Below are 21,155 nucleotides of genomic sequence, written 5' to 3'. Positions count from 1 at the left end.
GAACTCAGAAATCCGCCTGCCTCTGCCTCCCGAGTGCTGGGATTAATGGTGTGTGCCACCACGCCCGGCTTAAATATACCATTTTTATCTAGCCAGTTTAGTTTCTAGTTCTGAAAGCCAGAAGTGCCAAGCCTTCTTTGATTCTTCCACTAACAGGGATGTAATTAATTTTAATTTTCTTTTTAGTGGGTCCTTGGGGGACATATTCTGTGCTTTCCTATCAGTGTGTCCTTTGCTTTGTGCTGTAATGAATGCAGAGATAGAAAGAACTATGAGTGTCTTACGGTGCTTTTCTTGGATGCCTATATACAATAAAAAACCTGGTGATAAGTGGAAATCCCTGTTCAAAACGTATCCCAAGTAACTCACTTCCTGCCTGAGCTACTTTTCAGAGTTCATATCTACTCTTGGGGTTAATGTGTGAGCATGTTGCCAACAAAACAGGTCCTCCAGTGGGAAGAACACTGGAGTGCACATCAGGAAATCATGCAAAGAACAGAAGCCCCATTCACTACTACCATGTTCATGAACTAACCACCTTGTTCTTGAAGTTGGTTAGCACCCTGGTCATCTAACCAACATTTTAACTCTTCAACTACCCTTTCAAAGAGGCTGGGTCTAGTTCTTCTCCAAGGAACACCAATGACTACAATATCCAGGGACATTGTTGGACACAGGCACTTTCTAAAGACATGCTACTATTTTACTCCACTCAAGTAACATTCTCCCCCTAATATTCACTCCACCCCCACCCCCAGCGTCTCTATAGTCCTAACTGTCCTGGAATTTGCTATGTAAGTTAGGTTGGCCTTAAACTCAGAGATCTGTCTGCCTCTAATTCTCAAACTATAACTCTCTTAATTATTCTGTTTTTTTGAAACAAGGTTTCTCTGTGTAACCTTAGCTGTCCTGGAACTCACTCTACAGACCATGTTGGCCTTGAACTCAGAAACCCACTTGCCTCTTCCAAGTGCTGAGATTAAAGGAGTGCACCACTACTGACCAGTAGTCTTTTTTATATTCAGAATTTTATTCTTATTACCTGTTTAGTACTTTTGCCTGATGGTAAGTATGATTATAAGCTCAAAAAAAAAAAAAAATTTAGAGAAAGGTATCAGACCTCCTGTAACTGAAATTACAGGTGGCTGTGAGGCACCATGTGGTTGTTAGAACAGAACCCAGTTCCTCTGGAAGAGCAGCCAGTGCTTTTAATTGCTGAGCCATCTCTCACAGCCCTCTTTTTATTTTTAGCAGGTATGGTGGCATGAACCTTGAATCCAAGAACTCAGGAGGTAAGGGTGGAGAGGGTCTCTGCAAGTTGGAGGGAGCCTGGTTAGGGCCATGCAGAAACTGTTCTGCTCCAAAACAAATTGTGTGTGTGTGCACGCATGTGGACATCTGTGTGACTCCATGGAGACGACTGTGGAGGCAGTGAGAGAGCGTTAGAGCCCCTTAAACTGAGTTATAGGTAGTTACTAGTTGCCCTGTCTGGATCTAGACTCTGAACTCAGTTCCTTGTGAAGGGCAGCAAGTGCTCTTAAGCACTGAGCTTGTTTCTTTTCTTACTATGTAGCCCTGGTTGTCCTAGAATTCACTATGTAGACCGGGCTGGCCTTGAACTCAAGAGATCTACCTGTCTCTGCCTCACAAGTGTTGGAATTAAAGGGTGTTGTGTGCCACTACACCCTGTCTAAGCTTGTTTTCTTTTTTTTATAAAGATTTTTAAAAAAGATTTATTTTATGAGTGCTCTATCTGCATGCCAGAAGAGGACATCAGATCAAGTTATAGATGGTTGTGAGCCACCATGTAGTTGCTGGGAATTGAACTTAGGATCTCTAGAAGAGCATCAAGTGCTCTTAACCTCTGAGTCATCTCTCCAGACCCCTGAGCTTGTTTCTTTCTTTTTTTAGAAAAAAAAAAGATTTATTTATTTATTAAATGTAAGTACCCTGTAGCTATCTTCAGACACTCCAGAAGAGGGAGTCAGATCTTGTTACGGATGGTTATGAGCCACCATGTGGTTGCTGGTATTTGAACTCCGGACCTTTGGAAGAACAGTCCGGTGCTCTTACCCACTGAGCCATCTCACCAGCCCCCTGAGCTTGTTTCTTATCTTAAGCATCCACCCCATGTGATACATGACCAGGAGGTAGGTAAAGGCAAGACCCTGAGTGTTCCACTGTGTAAACCACCAAGTTAGGAGACCTAGGTATAACATGTCATTCAACCATGTACTAGAACTACAAACAAAAACTGGTTTGAAGTTTGAGGATTTTACTCCCAAGCAAACTTCAAGTCACTTCAAAGGAGCCACATTTTGCTCAGCCAAGCAAGCACATAGCAGCTATCCATCCACTTCTCTTCATGAGATCCTTAGAAAAGATCTTGTCAGCTCTGACTGATTTGAGCTGGTGTTAGAGCTACCAGGCCCTCCACTCTGGAGTTCTCGACATCATTATCTAAACTCTAGTTAAGACTGACTCTAACCCCTGACTATAAGTAACAAGGCAGAGACTCAATGTCTACTCACTAGAACTTGGCCTCACCAAAGACACCAAATCACCCAGATACTTCACGGACACCTCTGAGGATAGTATCTGGATGCCCAAGTTAGGATGCCTTCATTTTCAACTGTCTCAGTTCACTCATTTACAAGACAAATTCTAAGAGCTACTCTGAAACTACTCTTTGGCAGTCCAAATTATTCTTCACCAATCAACTAATGTTTCATTTGTCCTGGGAGGCAAACTAGGCACCAGACATACCCTCAATTACTCCTGAATATGAATTTGGAAATTCACAATTGCCAGTATATGGGCTGAGATAGCCTTAAAGAGGGATGGCATGCTGAAGGGTTACAGGTACAAGTATGCAAGGTGTCCTGCATGTCAAAATGACAATATATGAAATTTGATAGTGGTAATATGAAATAAAACATGATTTTTTTTTTTGGTTTTCCGAGACAGGGTTTCTCTGTGTAACCCTGGCTGTCCTGGAACTCACTTTGTAGACCAGGTTGGCCTCGAACTCAGAAATCCGCCTGCCTCTGCCTCCCAAGTGCTGGGATTAAAGGCGTGCGCCACCACACCCGGTGAGTCATGAACGTGTTAGAAAGGTATTTCCAACAAAAGCCATCCTGCCCTAGAACCAGGTCATAAATTCACTGACTGTACTGTGGCTGTGGACACTTAAAAGGAAGAACCTCAAGAGACTAGGGTGGACACTTAGAATTTCATTCTGTTGACAAAAAGACATCTATGTCAATCCTTGGATTACCATGGGTTAGCTGATGTTCACTATGAACGGTGCAAGTTGTATTAATAGCATATATCTTTGGTATGTAGTATAAATAGCACTTTACTTCTGTGGTCTTTTTCAGAAAAATAGAAGCCTAGTCCAAGTATAAGAAAAATCAGGCACATCCCATTGCAATATTTTATAAACTATCCAGCCAAGAGGAATATGGTAACATGAAAAAAATTAAGTAACCTAAGCATGATGGTTAATCTCAGTCATCAACTTATTGAAATATAGAATCACCAGGAAGATGAGCCTTTGGGTATGGAGGTTTAAAGAGAATTGTCTTAATCAGGTTGCGCTGGGAAGACCTGCCCACTATGGGTGGCACCATTCCCTGGGCTGAGATACTGAACTATATAAAAAAAGACTGAGCTGAACACAAGCATTTCTTGTCCTCTGCTTGCTTACTTTATATGAAATCTGACCAGCTACCTAAAGCTTCTACCATTAGGACTTCTCCATCATGAAGGTCTATACTCTGGAACTATGAGACAAAATAAAATCTCTTTAAGTTACCTTTGTCAGAAAATTTTATTACAGAAACTAGAAAACTAAGATACTAAAACTATGGAGATGCACTGATTTCAAAGCCTCAGTCATGCTTACAAAGTACTTTTCTGGGGCTACATTCCCAGCCACAATTGATTTCTTTTCTTTTGTTGTTTGTTTTTTAGAGAAAAGGTCTATAATGCCAAGCTGGTTTCCAGTTCTTAGGCTAAGTGATTCTTGCCTCAGACTTCCAAGAAGCAGAGACTACATGCATATGCCACCACGGCTAGCTACTGGTGTTATCTCTCTAGTTCTCCGTACTGGGAATTAAACTTGGACTCTGATTGCCAGGTAAACATTTTACCAATGAACTATATCCCAAGCTCAGCATTCTTTTTCTTTTTTAAAAAAATTTATTTATTTACTATATGTAAGTACACTGAAGCTGTCTTCAGACACTCCAGAAGAGGGCATCAGATCTTGTTACGAATGGTTGTGAGCCACCATGTGGTTGCTGGGATTTGAACTCTGGACCTTCGGAAGAGCAGTCGGGTGCTCTTACCCACTGAGCCATCTCACCAGCCCCTCAGCATTCTTTTTAACTTTTTAGTTTGAGACAGGCTCTCTCAAACCTGCCTCAGCTAGCCCTGAATGTTCTCCGTAGCCTAGAGATCCTACACTTACAATCTTCCTGCTTCAACTTCAGCATTAACTGTAACAAAATACTATATTAAATTGAAGATAATCAAAATAGAGGAAATGAAATACAGGGTACTCTACCGAACTCTAATGGTTCCACAATGTTTTACAAAACAAACTATCAAAAAACAGTGTATAAAACTAATTGTTTTTCTAGCTCTACCTGTGTCATTGACTTTTCATTCCTAGTGGTGGGCAAGTACATAAAAATATAACAATATTGAAAGTATAAAATGCACTGTGAAGCTTCACAGTTTCTGTTCAAAAGGCCTATTCTAATTCTATAGAAGTTTGTTGAACTTCACCATATAGAAATTGTATAGTCTTGGGTCTAGTTGAAGGTCAGAAAGAGTGTCAGATACCCTAGGTCTAGAATTACAGATGGTTGTGAGCTGGCATGTAGGTGCTGGTAATCCAACCCTGGCCTTCTGGAAAAAGTCCGCCTAATCAATCAATGGGCCAACTCAACAGCCCTTTTATGACAAGGTCACTTTAGGTAGTTTTGGCTGTCCTGGAGCTCACTATGAAAACCAGGCTTGCCTTGAACTGAGATCCACCTGCCTCTGCACTACTATACTTGGCTTACCTGCAACATTTTCTATAACAAAATTAAGAAATGTATTTAAGAGTTAAAAAGAATCTGCTTAAGCTTTAAGAGAGGGGGAAAAAAAAAAAGCAAACAATACATATCCCATCAAGCATATCTGACCCTGTTCACCTGGACTTGCTTTGCTCAACTTTTTTTTTTTAATGATAGAGCTTCTTTGACATGGTGGCTTTCAACTCAGAACCTCAGGAATAAAGGCTGATGAATCTCCAAGACCAATCTGGTCTACATAATTAATTCCAGGTCAGCCAAGGCAACATTGTAAGAATCCTACCTCTACTTCCTAGGTGTTAACTAGTGCCTCACTCTGCTTGATTAACTTTTCTTTCTTCTTCCTTCTCTTTCCCCTTTCTTTTCTTTCTTGTTCTATGACAGGCCTGACTCAATCCTTTTGCCTTAGCCTCCTAAATGCTTGATTACAGGTATTATTGAGTCACCATGTCCAGCTAGGTCAGGGTATGTTATTAATGTTAATCAGAATGTTCCTCACCAGAGGAAGAACAGCCACAGCTATAAGTCAGCTAAACACTGCATCCTAACTCCCACTCTTGTCACCTCTCCTTATTTCTCGCTCCTTCCAGAAGTGAAAGCCTAGGCATTTTTAAAGTAGGCTGCTACGGTACAGTCTAAAAATAATCACTGAAAGCACATGTAACAAGTCAGAACTGGGAGTGGGGTGGGGTGGGGTCAGTTTAGAAAAGTACTCCCCAAATCTTGTTTCAAGACTGTGAACAAAGAGACTGGGGATAACTCAGGAGTAAGAGCCTACACTGTTCTTGCAAAGGACCTGAGCTTGGTTCTTAGCATCCATATCTGGTGGTTTACAACTGGTCATCTGACTCCCTCTTTTGGACTCCAAGACATTTTCACACATATACACGTACATGTGTGTGTGTGTGTGTGTGTGTGTGTGTGTGTGTGTAGATATATATGTAAAATCCTTAAAAGGAAAAAAAGTATGTCAATAAATATCAGAAGCACTTCTTAACAGTCCAAGGATGTAAAATAATTACATAGTGCAATGCCAGAAGTACAGAGGTAAGTTCTAAAAGGATCCAGATAGGCCTATAGGTAAGGCAGAGGATGCCAGACAAGAAGATACTTACTTCCTGAGAATGATGACCGCCCGGCGTTCCTTAATGTCCTGAGGCCGTATGCAGTGAGTGATTTCATCAGCAGCATACCCACTAGAAACAGAACAAGTCATCAGTAAGAGAGCAGACAGACATCCCAAGTTCATGGGGGATAGAAATAGGATCAAGTCTTATGGTTACCTTCTGCCACTACTATTTGAGAAGTACAAGAATCTACACGGGAGGGAAATACTGCATTTAAACTCTTAAGTGTCTGCCTAGAAACCTTTCATGGAAAAACCTGGCACAAAGGATTCACTGGTAACTTAACAGTCTGAACCAGGACTCTCCTAGCACAGACCACAATTGCTTTTGTTTGCAGCTCTTAAGGATAGGGTAAAGAAGTAAAGCACTTTGCCTGGCATGTGTGAGGCTCTGGGTTCAATCCCCAGCACAAAAACAAATATAAAAACAAACTCTAGAAGCAAGTGGAGTGAAGGTGGAAGTCCTTGGTAAAAGGACAGAAGCCTGCCCGGATACAAATGTGGTTAGGTAACTATCTTCTCAACTGGAATCCTTTTTTATCGAGACAGTGTTTCTCTGTATAGCCCTGGCTGTCCTCAAACTCAGAAATCCGCCTGCCTCTGCCTCCTGAGTGCTGGGATCAAAGGTGTGCACCACTACACCCAGCTAACTGGAATTCTTCTGATTCGAAGTTCTGAGAATAATTCTGATTACTGAGCCCCTCCCATGTTCTCAATGAGCACCCACAAAAGATAAACCACTCCCACTACAAGCTACTCCACTGAAGTGCAGAGATCAACACAGGCAGATACCAGGCCTAAAGTAAGTGATTGCCGCCTTCTAGTTTTCCCATTTAGGATTCCTAGCTGCCCCTGGAACAAAACCCTTTTCTCATGGCTGCTGATCATCATCTTCTCAAGTGCAGCTGTACAGATAACACATTCTTAACTACCTGAAACACAAAAGATCGGGGATTGACTCCTTAAGTACCAGGCTGTCCCAAGAAAAATGCTGGATTCAAAAGCCAGCAAGAAATATAAAGGCTCAGATCCTATATCGTTATGTTGTATTGATCTCTAACCATAATATTTTTGCTTCTTCCTAATTTCCTACTGTTATGAATTGTTCTGTCTTTTCCAATGGTCTTAGGTGATAGAACAAGCATCTTTATAAATGCCTTACCTGTTCCTATTCCCACTTCCAGTTGTTTCTACATCAGGGTTCTTTAGTGGTTTGGGTGTGTGTGTGTGTATGTGTAAGTGAGATCCACACAAGACACTGTGGACAAATATCCAGAAGCCAAATCAAGTTGGGAAAATACTGATTAGAGTTTCAAAAAGGATTGGTATGTGAAAGGATCTATACTACTAATCTGTATAATAATATTACTACATACAATTACTATAGTAAAAGAATCACTGACTGTAACCAAGCACTGATCAAAGAAACCCACTCTTCACCCCTATTAATAACTTTGAGTCTACAGTGAGAAGCACAGCTTTTTGGTCTGTTTGCCTGTTTAAGACAGGGTCTTTCTACATAGCTCTGGCTGTACTGGATGTAACTCACTGTGAAGACCAGACTGTCTTTAAACTCAGAGATCCACCTGCCTTTGCTGGGATTAAATGTGTGTACCACTATGCTCCACCTAGCTACAAGTTTTGTGATATTAGTAAAGTCACATGCTGAACAGAAAAATCTTAGTTGCTTCAATGCTTGTAAGGAGAACAGGAGACTTTCCAGTATTCACTTTGTTACGCTTTATAATTTAGGCACTCATTGTTTGACATTATTAAAGACTCTGAGCCAGGCGTGGTGGCGCACACCTTTAATCCCAGCACTCAGGAGGCAGAGGCAGGTGGATTTCTGAGTTTGAGGCCAGGGCTATACAGAGAAACCCTGTCTGGGGGGGGGGGGGAAAGACTTGAGATATTAAGATTTGTTTTCTATTTTAACTTTTGAGATAAGGTCTCTCTACTCTGTAACCTAAGTGGGCCTGTAACTATGTAGTCCAGACTGTCCCCAAACCCATGTAATATTCCTACCTTAGCCTCTTGAAGGTTGGGAATACCATGGTATCAAGTTAACAGGTGTGAACCATGTTATCATTTTATAACAGTGATTAGAGGCTGGGCTGCAAGATAAGTCTTCCATACTCTATATACCCAGATCTTCCCAAAAGAGTTAAATATAACAGCACATCTCAAAGTCTTGAATCAGTAGTGCCAGCTACAAGCAATGTTTTCTGTTGTTAACAAGTATGTGTTGTTAACAAGTATGTTTAACCTGGCTATTGTAAGCATGACCAAGGACCCTGACTTCTCATCTCCAACAAGAAACCACTTCTCTTAATGTAGCTCTGGAGCAAATCCAAATTGTTTGTCAAAGCTTGACTGCTTTCATGTTCCTTGCTCCATCCTCCAAAGGGCTATAAAACAAACAAGCCATTCCAGGTTCCTGCACAGGACTCACAACTAGTATGAAGGAAGCGCTGCACAGAACCACAGAAGTGACCCTGACATACCAACCCTGTGTTTAAGACTATTGACACCAGTATTCTAGAACTTCCTGGTATTTGTGAAAGTCCACCGATTTCTCCTCTGTGGGAGAGAGAACCCAAAAGTTCTCTCAGTTGAACTTAAGTAGAACTAATGCCTAGCTGAAACTACAAGAGTTTTTTTTAACACCCCCCCCCCAGCTACGAATTGTATTTTCTACAAGAGATAGTGAAAATCTCATTCTGCCAGTTTGAAATGTAATATGCCCTGTGTCCAGTTCTACCCTTGATGTGAAAATTTCTATGGCCTCCTATTGCTGTTTTCACATGGAGAACAGAGGAAATACCTTATGCTGTCTAGCTGGGTGGCTCTCTGCCTTGGCTGAGCCCCCATGTCCAGCAATAACCATTAAGTACCAGGACCTAGCTCTGTCACTCACTAGTATAAACCTTAGAGTAACTCAAGGGAACTGTCATACCTATCTTCTTTCTCCTGGTAAAATTTCCCTAAGCCTTCTGCCCCAACTAATTTCCTCCACGCTACCCAATCACACCATCCCCTGACTTTACTATGTTTGCACTATGGAAATTGTGTTTTCCTTGTTAAGACAACACTCTTCAAAGAACTTACTCAACTCAGCACTGTGGACAAAAAATGCAATGTGTGCTAATGTTCTATACCGAAAGTCTTATCACTTTGAAACCTCTATTTTAAGACCAATGGAGATTGCAACAAGCTTTCCTTGGAGGACTATGCACAAGTTAAATAACTCTGGAAACCCATTAATAAGGAAATGTACAGAACTATGCATGTTTCCTCTAGGGAGAGTCTTGGAGATATAGTTGCTAAGACTCATTTCCAAGATGGCCACCATTCTCCAAATGTTCCATATCCTGCCTAGGCCAGGACATTAAAAAAAAAAATAATAAAATAAATAATAATAATAATAAAAAAGAGGATGAACTAGAAAAGGTAATAGCCTAATGCCACTTGCCCTTTGATGGGCTATTTTCTCTAGGCAGCCCCCTTGAGGCTACCTCACCACTGAGAGGCTTGCAGGGGGAAGAAGCTAAGGGATGGGGGTGGGGGCAGGAGCCACTGGTACAGACAGAACTGTGAACTCAAGCCTCCAGAAAAATAAGTCTTGGGACTTTGTGGCACTGATATATCCCAATTCCACACATTCCAAAGTACTGACAGCACTTCATCTCTTCAGACATCTTTAACAAAACTTCAAGAACTCAGTAGTAAATAGTTTAACAAAGATGCAATCTTTTCTGACAACTGGCTTCCTTTTTAGAAAGAGAAAAACAGGACCATAAAGTAACCTATTCATGGATGCCTCCCAGCACCCACACTAGGAAGGCAAAGACAAGTGAATTTGTGAGTTCCCTGGTATATATAGTTAATAGTAAATTCTAGGCTATCCAGAGCTATGTAGTAAAACCCTGTCTTCAAAATCATCATCATCATCATCATATCATATGTACAAATGCTGAAAGAGTAAAGCTGAAACCCACCAAGTTTGTTATAATCAAATTTTAATTTTTGGTAGCTAATTGTGCTAAGGAACAAGCAAAAGCAAAAAATTACATCTGTGTTTCTTGGTAACAAGGTTTAATTTGTCACAGGATCTTGCTGGCCTCAAAGAATATGGGAATTAGGTATGTCAAATGAGTCAGGAAGGGTTTTATCACTGAGAGCTGCACCTCAGGCTAAAATGGCCAGCCAGTTAGTTTTTCCATTTTTATTGTCTGTTTATTCTTTGCTTGCTCTGAGCTTCCTGCTGAAGACCATGGCTCCCAGCTAGCTGCTTCTCCTGTACTACTTTCTGCCTGTCAGGCCTGGCAATACAAAGGGAAGGCAATTTCAATAACTATCAGCCCTTCCTAGGGGTTTACAGCTCTTGACTTCATTCCACAGAAACAAAAAGAGGTAAGTGAGAAAGCTCAGAGGATAAAGGTTCTTTCTGCCAAGACTGACTACACCTTAATTTAATACTAGGGACCCACATGAACAGTCATCTATTGGATGGAACACAGGGCCCCCAATGGAGGAGCCAGAGAAAGTACCCAAGGAGCTGAAGGGGTCTGCAACCCTATAGGAGGAACAACAATATGGACTAACCAGTACCCCCAGAGCTCTTGTCTCTCTAGCTGCATATGTAGCAGAAGATGGCCTAGTCAGCCATTATTGGGAAGAGAGGCCCCTTGGTCTTGCAAACTTTATATGCCCCAGTGCAGGGGAATGCCAGGGCCAGAAATCAGGAGTGGGTGGGTTGGGGAGCAGGGTGGGGGGAGGGTATAGGGGACTTTTGAGATAGCATTTGAAATGCAAATGAATAAAATATCTAATAAAAAATTTACTTTATTAGGGGCTGGAGAGATCTGTAAAGGGATCTGATGCCCTCTTCTGGTGTGTCTAGAAACAGCTATAGTGTACTCATATAAATAAAATATTAAGAAAAAAAAAAAAAAAAGAATTACTTCACCTGTATATAGGTATGGGTGCACATACATGTATGTAGAGGCCAGAGGTCAATTTCAGTTGTCACCATTCACTTTGCTTTTTTTGAAAAAAGGTCTCTCACTAGAAAAAAGGCTGGATAGGTGACTAGTGAGTATTATATTCACCTCTCTGGCCCTGGGATTATAAGTATGGGCCATTAAATCTGGTTTTGAAGAAGGAAAAGGGGGGCTGGAGAGATGGCTTGGCAGTTAAGAGAATTGACTGCTCTTCCAGAGGTTCTGAGTTCAATTCCCAGCAACCACATGGTGGCTCACAACTATCAGTAATGGGATCCAATGACCTGATGTGTGTCTGAAGACAGCAACAGTGTACTCATATATAAAATAAATAAATCTTAGAAAAGAAAGAAAAAATTCCTAGGGAATCAAACTTAGGTCCTTATGCTTCTAAGTGTGTTATCAACTTGTTTTCATCTGTCCTATTCACCTTATAGAATCAGGACAAAGAATATGGGATGAACTGACATCAAGAAAAGGTAAACAACAATACGCCTCAATAGAAAACATCATAAAAAGGGAACAGGACCAGGACCCCCTTTCAGACCCAAAATGGGAATGTTACCAACACAGTCAAAAATGTGTCAACTAGGTTTGGAAAGGAATGTAAAACACTACTAGAATGGCCTGTGAGGCCTAGCTCTAAGACACCAGACACACTGGAGTCAAACGTCTGCCACAAAGCAAAATACAGGCTGGCAACTAACAAATGTAAAACAATTTTGCCATTTGTCAAATAAAGACACTATTACCACTAACAACTGATGGCAGCAATTGCTAGAATCCATCTGCATCTGTAAAGCACCCCAGGTTTTCCTCTAACTTCTTGTTGTTTTTTTTGTTTTGTTTTTCGAGACAGGGTTTCTCTGTGTAGCCCTGGCTGTCCTGGAACTCACTCTGTAGACCAGGCTGGCCTCGAACTCAGAAATCCGCCTGCTTCTGCCTCCCGAGTGCTGGGATTAAAGGCATGCGCCACCATGCCCGGCTGGTTTTCCTCTAACTTATAAGTTTACCACTCTCACCTCTGGTAAGTGATCCTATGTGATAACAAGGAAAAAGCAAACCTCTTAACAGGTTTCCATGCAGGATTTGATGAGGGGCATTACTCATGTGCAGGTGCTCATCTTAACTGCATACCAAGAAAGCAGAGCTTAACTGAGCAGGTGCAAGAAGATTTAAATTAGTGTCTGAACCCTAGAACAATAGTTTGCAATTTGGGATGAAGATGCCCTGCATCCCTCCCCTACTAGGACTCGTGTTAATGTTGGAAGCCAATTTCTGATTGTCATAAAAAATGTTAAGTGTCTAGTAGATGATGGCCAGGGATTTTTTTTTTAAACAGTGCAAGGACAGCCCACCCAGAAAAGAATTTACAGCAGCTCCAAATATCAACAATAGTTGAGAAACTACTGTTATCACCAGAATATCCCCTACCAAAAATCTCTGATACAGAATACCATCTGCTTCACAGCAATCATCTTTACCAGTGACTACTCTCTACTGCTGCAATAGCTTTGCTACTGTGATTCCACCACTGTGGCCAATTTCCAGTCACTCTTTATGTTGCAGTTAGCTTTCGTCCTCTCGAAAACTTCCAATATCTCACAGTGAATGCCCCTTTAGCATGCTCGTCTTTCTGAATTCTAATGATCCACCTGGTCTAAAGCCTACTGAGAATGAACTATGTGAAGATTGGAGCCATGTTTCAAAATCAACCAATTCCTTAGTATCTTTTTCACCCAGATCAGGGGCTCACTATAAGTAGTTGTATAGACATCTGAATACCTATCCTGTGTCATGCTGTTAAGACACCAAATCACCACATTTAACTAATAGACTTCAAAAGTTGGCACCATCTCTACTATTATACAGCTAAGAAAACCAGCTGTGGAAACATACCTACAAATTGCAATGGCTAGCCATGATGGCTCATCCCTGCAATCCTTGCACACTGGAAGTAGAGACAGTAATAGTGCTGAGTTGGAGGCCAGCCTAGGCTATAGGGCAAGACTGTCTCAAGATAAATAAAAACCCAAAGCAAGTGAGAGCTGGACTCAAAGCCTGGGGCAGCACTTTTCAGAACATGGCTGGGCCTCCCACACTAACTCTGGAGCCAAGTCTGAATCCAGGAAGGGTTGGAAGGGACTGGGAAAGCTTTAGGACTTTACTACTGCAAAGAGAAGACAATTTTCCTGATGATGCAATCTTGTTAATCACTAACAGACCTTCACAACAAGAATCTGAAAGTTCTGCTTTTAAATCTGGTGTTACCATGTTGGGGGAGTCTCAGTGTCTTAAGAATCCCCCTCTAAGCAGCCAATCACTGCCAAACCTTTAGATAACCTAAAAGGTCTATGACCATGGGGAAAAATAACCCAATAAATGACCAAATGGTCTTTACATAAAATCCTTTCAGCACCAAGAAACTTCAACAACCTCGACCCCATAATCTTCCTTAAACAGTAAGTTCCCTAGAAATACCTTCTTTTGGTAGAGTGGGTGGATCTTTTGAGATGTCAAACTTACAGCAATCTTCCTGCTCCAGCTTCACGAGTTTGAGCATACACAGCATGCACTAACTACCAGCTAGAAATCCCTTCTAAAAACGTTTTGTCAAGACAATCATCTGGAAGCACCACGCACATCTGAGACACTCAGAACAGTTGCAATCTAGGCCTCACGATGAGAATTAGTAAAAGTCCGTTAACCAGGCTTACCTATTTTAGGGCTGAATGGAGACATCCTCCAAATAAAATTTCACTTCATATAAACACTAGCAGTGTTCCAACAGATGATTTACTCTGCTGGGCAGGGCACTGAGCTAATTCTTAGCAGGATCTGGGGCCCCAACTGGCCAAGAGCCTAAGATGTGGTCACCAAATCACAAGGCCAAACACCAGGTCAACAGACCAGCTGTATTTTGTTTTACTGGATCCCCATAACTGCTATGGCATTTCTACAAAGTGCCTACACAGGCCTGAAACTAAGCAAGAATTTTAAGAGCATGCTGCACTTATTTCTGGCTAAACCATTACAATGTTCAATACCAATTCCTGAGAATAGAGAAATCTGTATCAAAAAATCCCAAAAAACTCAAGGGCTCTGTCTGCATTTTCTGTTAAGGAATCCATTACATTTTGTTAAACAAAAAAACAGAACAGAGAAAACTTTTAGACAGACAACAAAACAGGGAAAACTTTAGTTAAGCACAGGTTTTTAAGATATGGAAATGAGGTCCAAAACCCAAAGTGATTTTTGCTTTAAACCAAAAGGAAAACATGAAGCCTTGTGTTCAATCTCTAGGCACCACAAAAAAACTGGCCAGTGCACATCTGTAATCCCAGCACCTAGGAGGCCAAGACAGGAGAATCAAACATTCAAGATCCTCCTCCTTTGTGTAGAAAGTTGAAGGCTAGCCTGGGCTACCTGAGACCCTCACCCCATCTTCACCCCCAAAACAATAAAACAAAATGCAAGACAAGGAGACCACATTCATAGAAAGCGAACTCCTACGCTAGTCTTCAGAAAGATGCTTTCAGATGAATTCTCAGATAAGCTACCATGGCCACTTCAAACCTGCCCGCAGGTACAGAATTCCACATTGGTCTTATCCCGCTATGAGTTTCAAAAAAAAAAAAAAAAAAAAAAAAAGGCGAGTCAGAACCATAAAAAGAACCGGCTCCCACCAGCTTCGGCTTCCCGGGACCCGGGTGGACAGTTTTAGGCGGCAGGGTGCAGGGCCAGCCCCTCCTCCCAGGTGTGTTACCTGAGCACAGTCACGCTCCCCCTGCGCACCGGCAGAGAAAGCACAGGTTCCGACACCCGGATGGGCTTGAACTGGAACTTGCAGCCGAAGCAGAGTGCCGAGTCGCTAAAGAAAGACACGGACACGATGGGGCGCTCGAAGATGTGGATGGGGTCAACGTGCGACACGATGCAGCCGCCGGGCTGGTAGTCGTTGATGACCGCGCTGTTGACGAAGCCCTCGGGGATGACGCGGTGCTCCACCAGCTTCTGGATCACCAGCTGATGCACCCACTCCGGGATCTCGTCGACGTCGCCCGGCGGGTAGAGGCGCTCCTGGCCCGGCCCGCGCTTCTGCAGCTGGGCCCCGTACGTGTAGCCCTCGCCGAAGAAGTACTTGTTGCGCAGGGGGGCCCGGTCCACCGTGTGCTCGTTGTACAGGCCCTTCTCGGCGCGGGACACCACCTCGTCGATGCGGGCCTCGATCTTGGAGCACTCATCCTGGCTGAAGAGCCGGATCTGCCGGATGCCGCTCTTCACCTTGCGCGCCTCCTCCTCCTTCTGCAACTGATGCTCCTCGTAGTCGCTGCGCTCGGGGTCCGAGTCCTCCTGGTACTTCCGCTTGGTGGTCCCGGACGCCGGGTAAGGCTCGGCGGCGGCCGCTGCGGCGGCGGCGGCAGCCACGGCGGCGGCCGCAGCGGCGGCGGCCTCGCGACTGCCCGCCTTGTAGTTGTCCCGGGACGTCATGGACTTGAGCTTCTCCCGCAGGTCCGTGTAGCCGCTGGCGGCCGCCATGGCCCCCGCCAACTCAACTCTAGGGTCCTCCGCGGCGGCCCGGCATGGCTCTCAGGGGACCCGAGAGGGACCCGAAAGGGAAGCGAGGCTCCTCAGTGCCAGGCGGCCCCCATGCGTGGCTCAAGGGACCGACGTGGGGGGGAGGCGGAGAGGGGCCGGGAAGGGGTCGGACCTCAGCCGCGGTCGCTCACGCAGCACCAGCCACAGCGGGGCTTCCTCCTCCTCCTCCACCTTCTCCGCGTCCTGAGGGAAAAAGGCGCCGGCAGCGCCTCATGCCGCGGAGGGCTTCGGCCAAGACTCCGCCAGACTCCGGCTCGGACCCTCAGACGCCCGGCCCGGCCCGCACTTTAAAGCTCTCCTCACGACGTCACCGCCAGCCCGCCCGACCTCCGACAGCGCCGCTCCTTAGCGGGCTTCTCGACGCGCGTGCGCACTGCCGGCGGCCACGAGACTCCACGTACTGTGAGCATGCGCGTGCGGGCCGCCCCTCTCGGGCGGCGGGGCCGGGCGCAAGCGCAGACGAGGCCCGCTCGGCGGCCGCCGCCCCTCCCCCCCCGCCCGCCGAGAGCTTCGAGACCAGCTCCCGAAAAAAAAAAAAAAAAAAAAAACCACAATTTGCCTGCACGCCACGCGCCGCCTCCGGGGCCGAGGGACTCCACCCGCCGGAGTGTCCGCTCGCGGTGTCCACTGGACAGCGCTGCCGCGTCACGGCATCGCGCGGATGCCCGCAGACGCCTCAGCTTCCAGCGCACAAATCCTCGGGAATCACCACAACCCAGTCCGCCCCGTGACCGCCCCCTTTGGAGCTTCCACTTTCTTAATTGGACTGCCGGCCACGCGTTGGGCCAACACGGACTGGAATTTCCCGAGTCGGTTGGTAAATCATGCCTGTCAATCAACTAGTCTCCTTGGCGACTGCGTCCATCACTTAATTAGCTTCGGGCAGAAGCTCGAGGACCCCTGAAGGGTGAATGGGTGGCTAAGTAAGTGCCTGAATGGAGTTCTCGGCGGCGGAAAGCCCTCGGGACTCCTCCGGCGAAGCTTGGGAAACAGTAGGAAAGTTAAAACTGCGGGCAGGAGAGCATCAGACCCAAACTGTGGAGCAAACCAGGACAGCAGAAGCTGGAGGCGCACGGTCCGGGCACCCACACCCCATTCCCGCCGCCATCGCTTCCTGAAGCGGACGTTCCACAAGTCACGTCCCGGGACTGCCCACGGGGCGCGCGGCCACGGGCACGCGCACGGGCGCGTCACGTTCCGGCTGGAGTTGGGCGTTGTTATAGCGGGCGACAAAAAGGCTTTCCTGGTCTGAAGGGCGCAGTTTTACCACGGATTGGTCCAAATTGGAAATATACTTCAGATAGAAAAACAAAACAAAAAAGAACAGTGGGGTGGTCGATGCGCCTGCCGCCTCAGCACTCTGGAGACTGGAGGATAGCTCACAAATTGGATGCCAGCCAAAAAAAAAAAAAAAAAAAAGATGTAGAGCCGGGCGTGGTGGCGCACGCCTTTAGTCCCAGAACTCAGAGGCAGAGGCAGGTGGATTTCTGAGTTAGAGGCCAGCCTGGTCTACAGAGTGAGTTCCAGGACAGCCAGGGCTACACAGAGAAACCCTATCTCGAAAAAAAAAAAAAATTGGATGCCAGCCCAGGCTACATAGCGAGCCTCTTTCTCAAAAACAGCCACAACAAACCCAAACAATAAAAAAAATCTTGAAGCGGAGGAGAAAGCCTGAACAAAGGTGTAGCCATGCTGGAGGTCCCTGGGCACTCCAGCAAATAGGAATAGCAAAGAGGTTCTGCTCTGAACCTCCCCAAGATGAAATCCAGCTTCCTTTTTTTTTTGGTTCCCAGTCCCTTTTCCAGTCTTTTCATATATGGCTGTCCCCCCTGGCCTTAGCCCATGCTGTCTGTCATCTGTAATGCCTGTCCATCTACAGTGTCTTTCATACAGCTCATCCCTTGTTTTCCAATCATCCCAGAGTCTGGTGTGTAAAACCAGGAGCCAGTACTCACCCCGAAAGGTGGCTGTGAGGATGGCATGAAGCAGCAGAAGGACTGCTGATACAGGATCCAGACCTCGGTTTTCTAATCTATAAACTGAGGGTGGCAGCAGCCTCTGTTGGAAAGTGGGGACTGTGTGGTAACTTGGCAAAGATTGCGGAGTGGGAAGCCAGGAAATTAGGGAATCCAGGCCACCCTCTCCCAAGCAGCAGGCTGATGAAAGGGAAGTGGGACAGACAAACTGGGGATTCCCGGGGTAGCCCCTTGGGCCCAGGTGACAAAGCAAGAGTGGAAGGGCAGCTGCAGGGAGTAAGAAGGTGGACTGGGGGGCAAGGCCAGCTGACCTGGACTTGGGCAGAACCCTGCCTGGTCTGTACTGCGTGAACACCTAGTGGGTCTCTTACCTGAGCAGTTTGCCTGGGAGGACTGAAGCTTTTCAGGAGCCCAGCTCTCTCAGCTTCTGATCTGCCTTTCACAGCCGCATGGTGGGAGCTCTTTACCACTGCACCCAGAAGTACATAGTAGCTAAGGACCCCAGCTCTGCTCACCTAGGCAAAAAATGACCCTCTTTGGGTATGGTGCACACCTTTAAACCCAGCACTAACTAAGCTGTGTGTGTGTGTGTGTGTGTGTGTGTGTGTGTGTGTGTGTGTGTGTGTATCTCAGGAGTTCAGGGCCAGCCTACATAGACTACCTCAGAAAAAGATTTTTTTTTTTAAAGTGACTACTCCATAGGTGAACTCTCCAATCCCAGTGTGTTTTCTCCTTGACTGTGCTTTTTAGTCAGGCCCAGATCCTGTGGGGGAAAAAGCTAGGCTGCCTGGGTTGAACTTCACAAGGCCACATGCACAAGTCCAATACTGTCCGCACTCCAGCAGCAATTTCATAATTATACCAGTCTCACTGAGATGTTTTAGGGATTAAATGAGTTAGCATTTTCCCAGGGATGGCACATAGTAAAATTTGTTTGTTTGTTTTGTTTGACTTGGTTTGGTTTGGTTTGGTTTCTTTCAAGATAGGGATTCTCTGTGTAGTCTTGGCTGTCTGGAGCTTGATCTATAGACCAGATTGGCCTTGTGCTCACAGAGATCTGCCTGCCTTTATCTCCTGAGTGCTGGGATTAAAGACCCTGGTTTTTTGTTTTTCTATTTGATTTGCTTTTTACATTTTATGTACTCGTTTGTCTTTTTTTTTATTCCCTTTACATCCCTACACAGTTCTCTGTCTTGCCAGTCCCACCCTTACACATCCCTCCCTCCACTGCCTACTTCCCTTCTTCTCAGAGAAAGGGTAGCCCCCGCCTTGGGTAGCACCCCACCCTGGGACATCTAGTCCCAGGAGGACTAGGCAGCCATATCCTCTCCCACTGAGGCCCAACCAGGCAGTCCAGGTAGGGGGAAGGGCAGGAAACAGACCCAGACAGCTCCCATTCCACTTGTTAGGGGACCCACATGAAGACAAAGCTGCGCATTTGCTACAAATGCCTAGGGTCCAGGTTCAGCTCCTGTATGTTCCCTGGTTGGTGGCCCAGGCTCTGTGAGCCCCATGGCCCCACGTTAGTTGATTCTGCGGGTTTTCTCATGGTGTACTTGACCCCTCCTCCTTGCTCACTTCTTTTTTTTTTTTTTTTTAAAGATTTATTTATTTATTATGTGTGAGTACACTGTAGCTGTCTTCAGACTTTCCAGAAGAGGGCATCAGATCTTGTTACAGATGGTTATGAGCCACCATGTGGTTGCTGGGATTTGAACTCCGGACCTTCAGAAGAGCAGTCGGGTGCTCTTACCCACTGAGCCATCTCACCAGCCCCTCCTTGCTCACTTCTATCCCCAACTCTTCCACAAGACTCCCTGGACTCTTCCTGATGTTTGGCTGAGGGTCTCTGCGTCTGCCTCCATCTGCTGGATGAAGCCTCGCAGGAGACAGTTACGCTAGGTTCCTGTCTGCAAGCATAGCAGAGCATCATTAATAGTGTTGACTTGGCTCTCTCGCATGGAATGGGTCTCCAGTTGGGGCAGTCATTAGTTGGGTGTTCCCTCAGTCTCCACTTCATCTTTATCCTTACATATCTTGTAGGCAAGACAAATGTTGGGTTGAAGGTTTTGTGGGTAGATTGACTCCCTCCTCTGAAAGTCCTGCCTGGCTACAGGAGGCGGTCACTTCAGACGTTATATCCCCCTCTGGTAGGAATCTCAGCTAGAGTCACCCCATAGACTCCTCGTATCATCTCCAGTCCCAGGCCTCCATCTAGTCACCAGAGATGACCCTGGTGATTTCCACTGTCACTCCCAGCCCTTTCCTGCCCCTCCCTGATTTTTTGTTTCTTGAGACAAGGTCTTGTTCTATAGCGGAGGATGCCTTTGAACAGATCTTCCTGCCTTTGCCTCTTAAACTTACCTTTATATATGTGTGGTCATGTGTGTGCAGTGCATATGTGTGTAGGTACATCGTGGCATGCATATTCAAGCCGAACCTAAGGTATTATTACTAGAGTGCTGCCCACCATATTTTGAGGCAGGATCTTCTGCTGGCCTGGAACTTGCAAAGTAGGCTAGGCTGGTCTGGGAATCCTGTCTCAGCCTCTCCAGTTGCAGGATTACAGTTGTCCACTTGTTTAAAACAAACAAACAAACAAACAACAAACCCTGGATTCTGGGGGCTGAACTCAGGTTTACCAGTTGAAACTTCTCCCTAGCTCCTTTAAGACAATGTAGGGCTGGAGCGATGCTTAGTCTGTAAAGTACCTGGCACATAAACATAAAGAGTAGAAGTCAGATCCCCAGAACCCACGTAAAGAAGCTGGGATAATGCATGCCTGTAGCCCCAGCAGTAGGGGCAGTGGGATGCTGGTGGAAGGTTTTTGGAGACGGCCAGATTCCTGCAGTGTATGGGCAGATAGCCTAGTGAATTGGTGAACTTCAATTTCAGTGAGAGACCCTGTATTGCAACATTAACACGGAAAAATCATCAAGGAAGAGACTTGACATCGACTCAGACCTTTGGTCTCCACACACAAATACCTGTTCTCACACTTGCACACACAAGTATACATACACAACAATGTATGACCATCCCTGACATTCATTTGTATCCTATGATGGGCATATTAATGCACACATAGATTGCACTTGTCCAAGCAAAGACTCAGAGGGCAAACAACCACACAACTAATGAGCAAACAAGTGGAGTGTGAATACAGTCCTCTCAGGCCTCCAACCACTCAGAGAGGATTCCTTTAAGAGGCTGCTGAGCCAGAGCAGGAGAGAGCTAGAGGTGTATATTAACCTGAAATTGGGGCAAGCCCAGTGTCTTTTTTGTTGTTGTTGTTGTTTTTTCAAGACAGGGTTTCTTTGTGTAGTCCTGGCTGTCCTGGAACTCACTCTGTAGACCAGGCTGG

General features: G+C 45.3%; 1 protein-coding gene across 1 annotated transcript in view; it reads right to left on the bottom strand.

Moving 5' to 3' along the window:
- Positions 1 to 16,292, bottom strand: part of Alkbh5 (alkB homolog 5, RNA demethylase) — a 23,611-nt gene extending 7,319 nt beyond the window's left edge. Inside the window, exons 1-2 of the mRNA XM_021213256.2 lie at positions 14,983 to 16,292; positions 6,203 to 6,283 (exon numbers count right to left, since the gene is read on the bottom strand). Coding sequence (XP_021068915.1) covers positions 6,203 to 6,283; positions 14,983 to 15,755 — 854 coding nt within the window. The 5' untranslated portion in view covers positions 15,756 to 16,292. The remainder of the gene's footprint in view (positions 1 to 6,202; positions 6,284 to 14,982) is intronic.
- Between the last annotated feature and the right edge of the window lie 4,863 nt (positions 16,293 to 21,155).

Source organism: Mus pahari, chromosome 14 (genome assembly GCF_900095145.1).
Source record: "Mus pahari chromosome 14, PAHARI_EIJ_v1.1, whole genome shotgun sequence".
Lineage (NCBI taxonomy): Eukaryota > Metazoa > Chordata > Mammalia > Rodentia > Muridae > Mus > Mus pahari.
The sequence above is the reverse complement of the archived record's forward strand: the minus strand, read 5'-3'. Positions and strand labels throughout refer to the sequence as shown.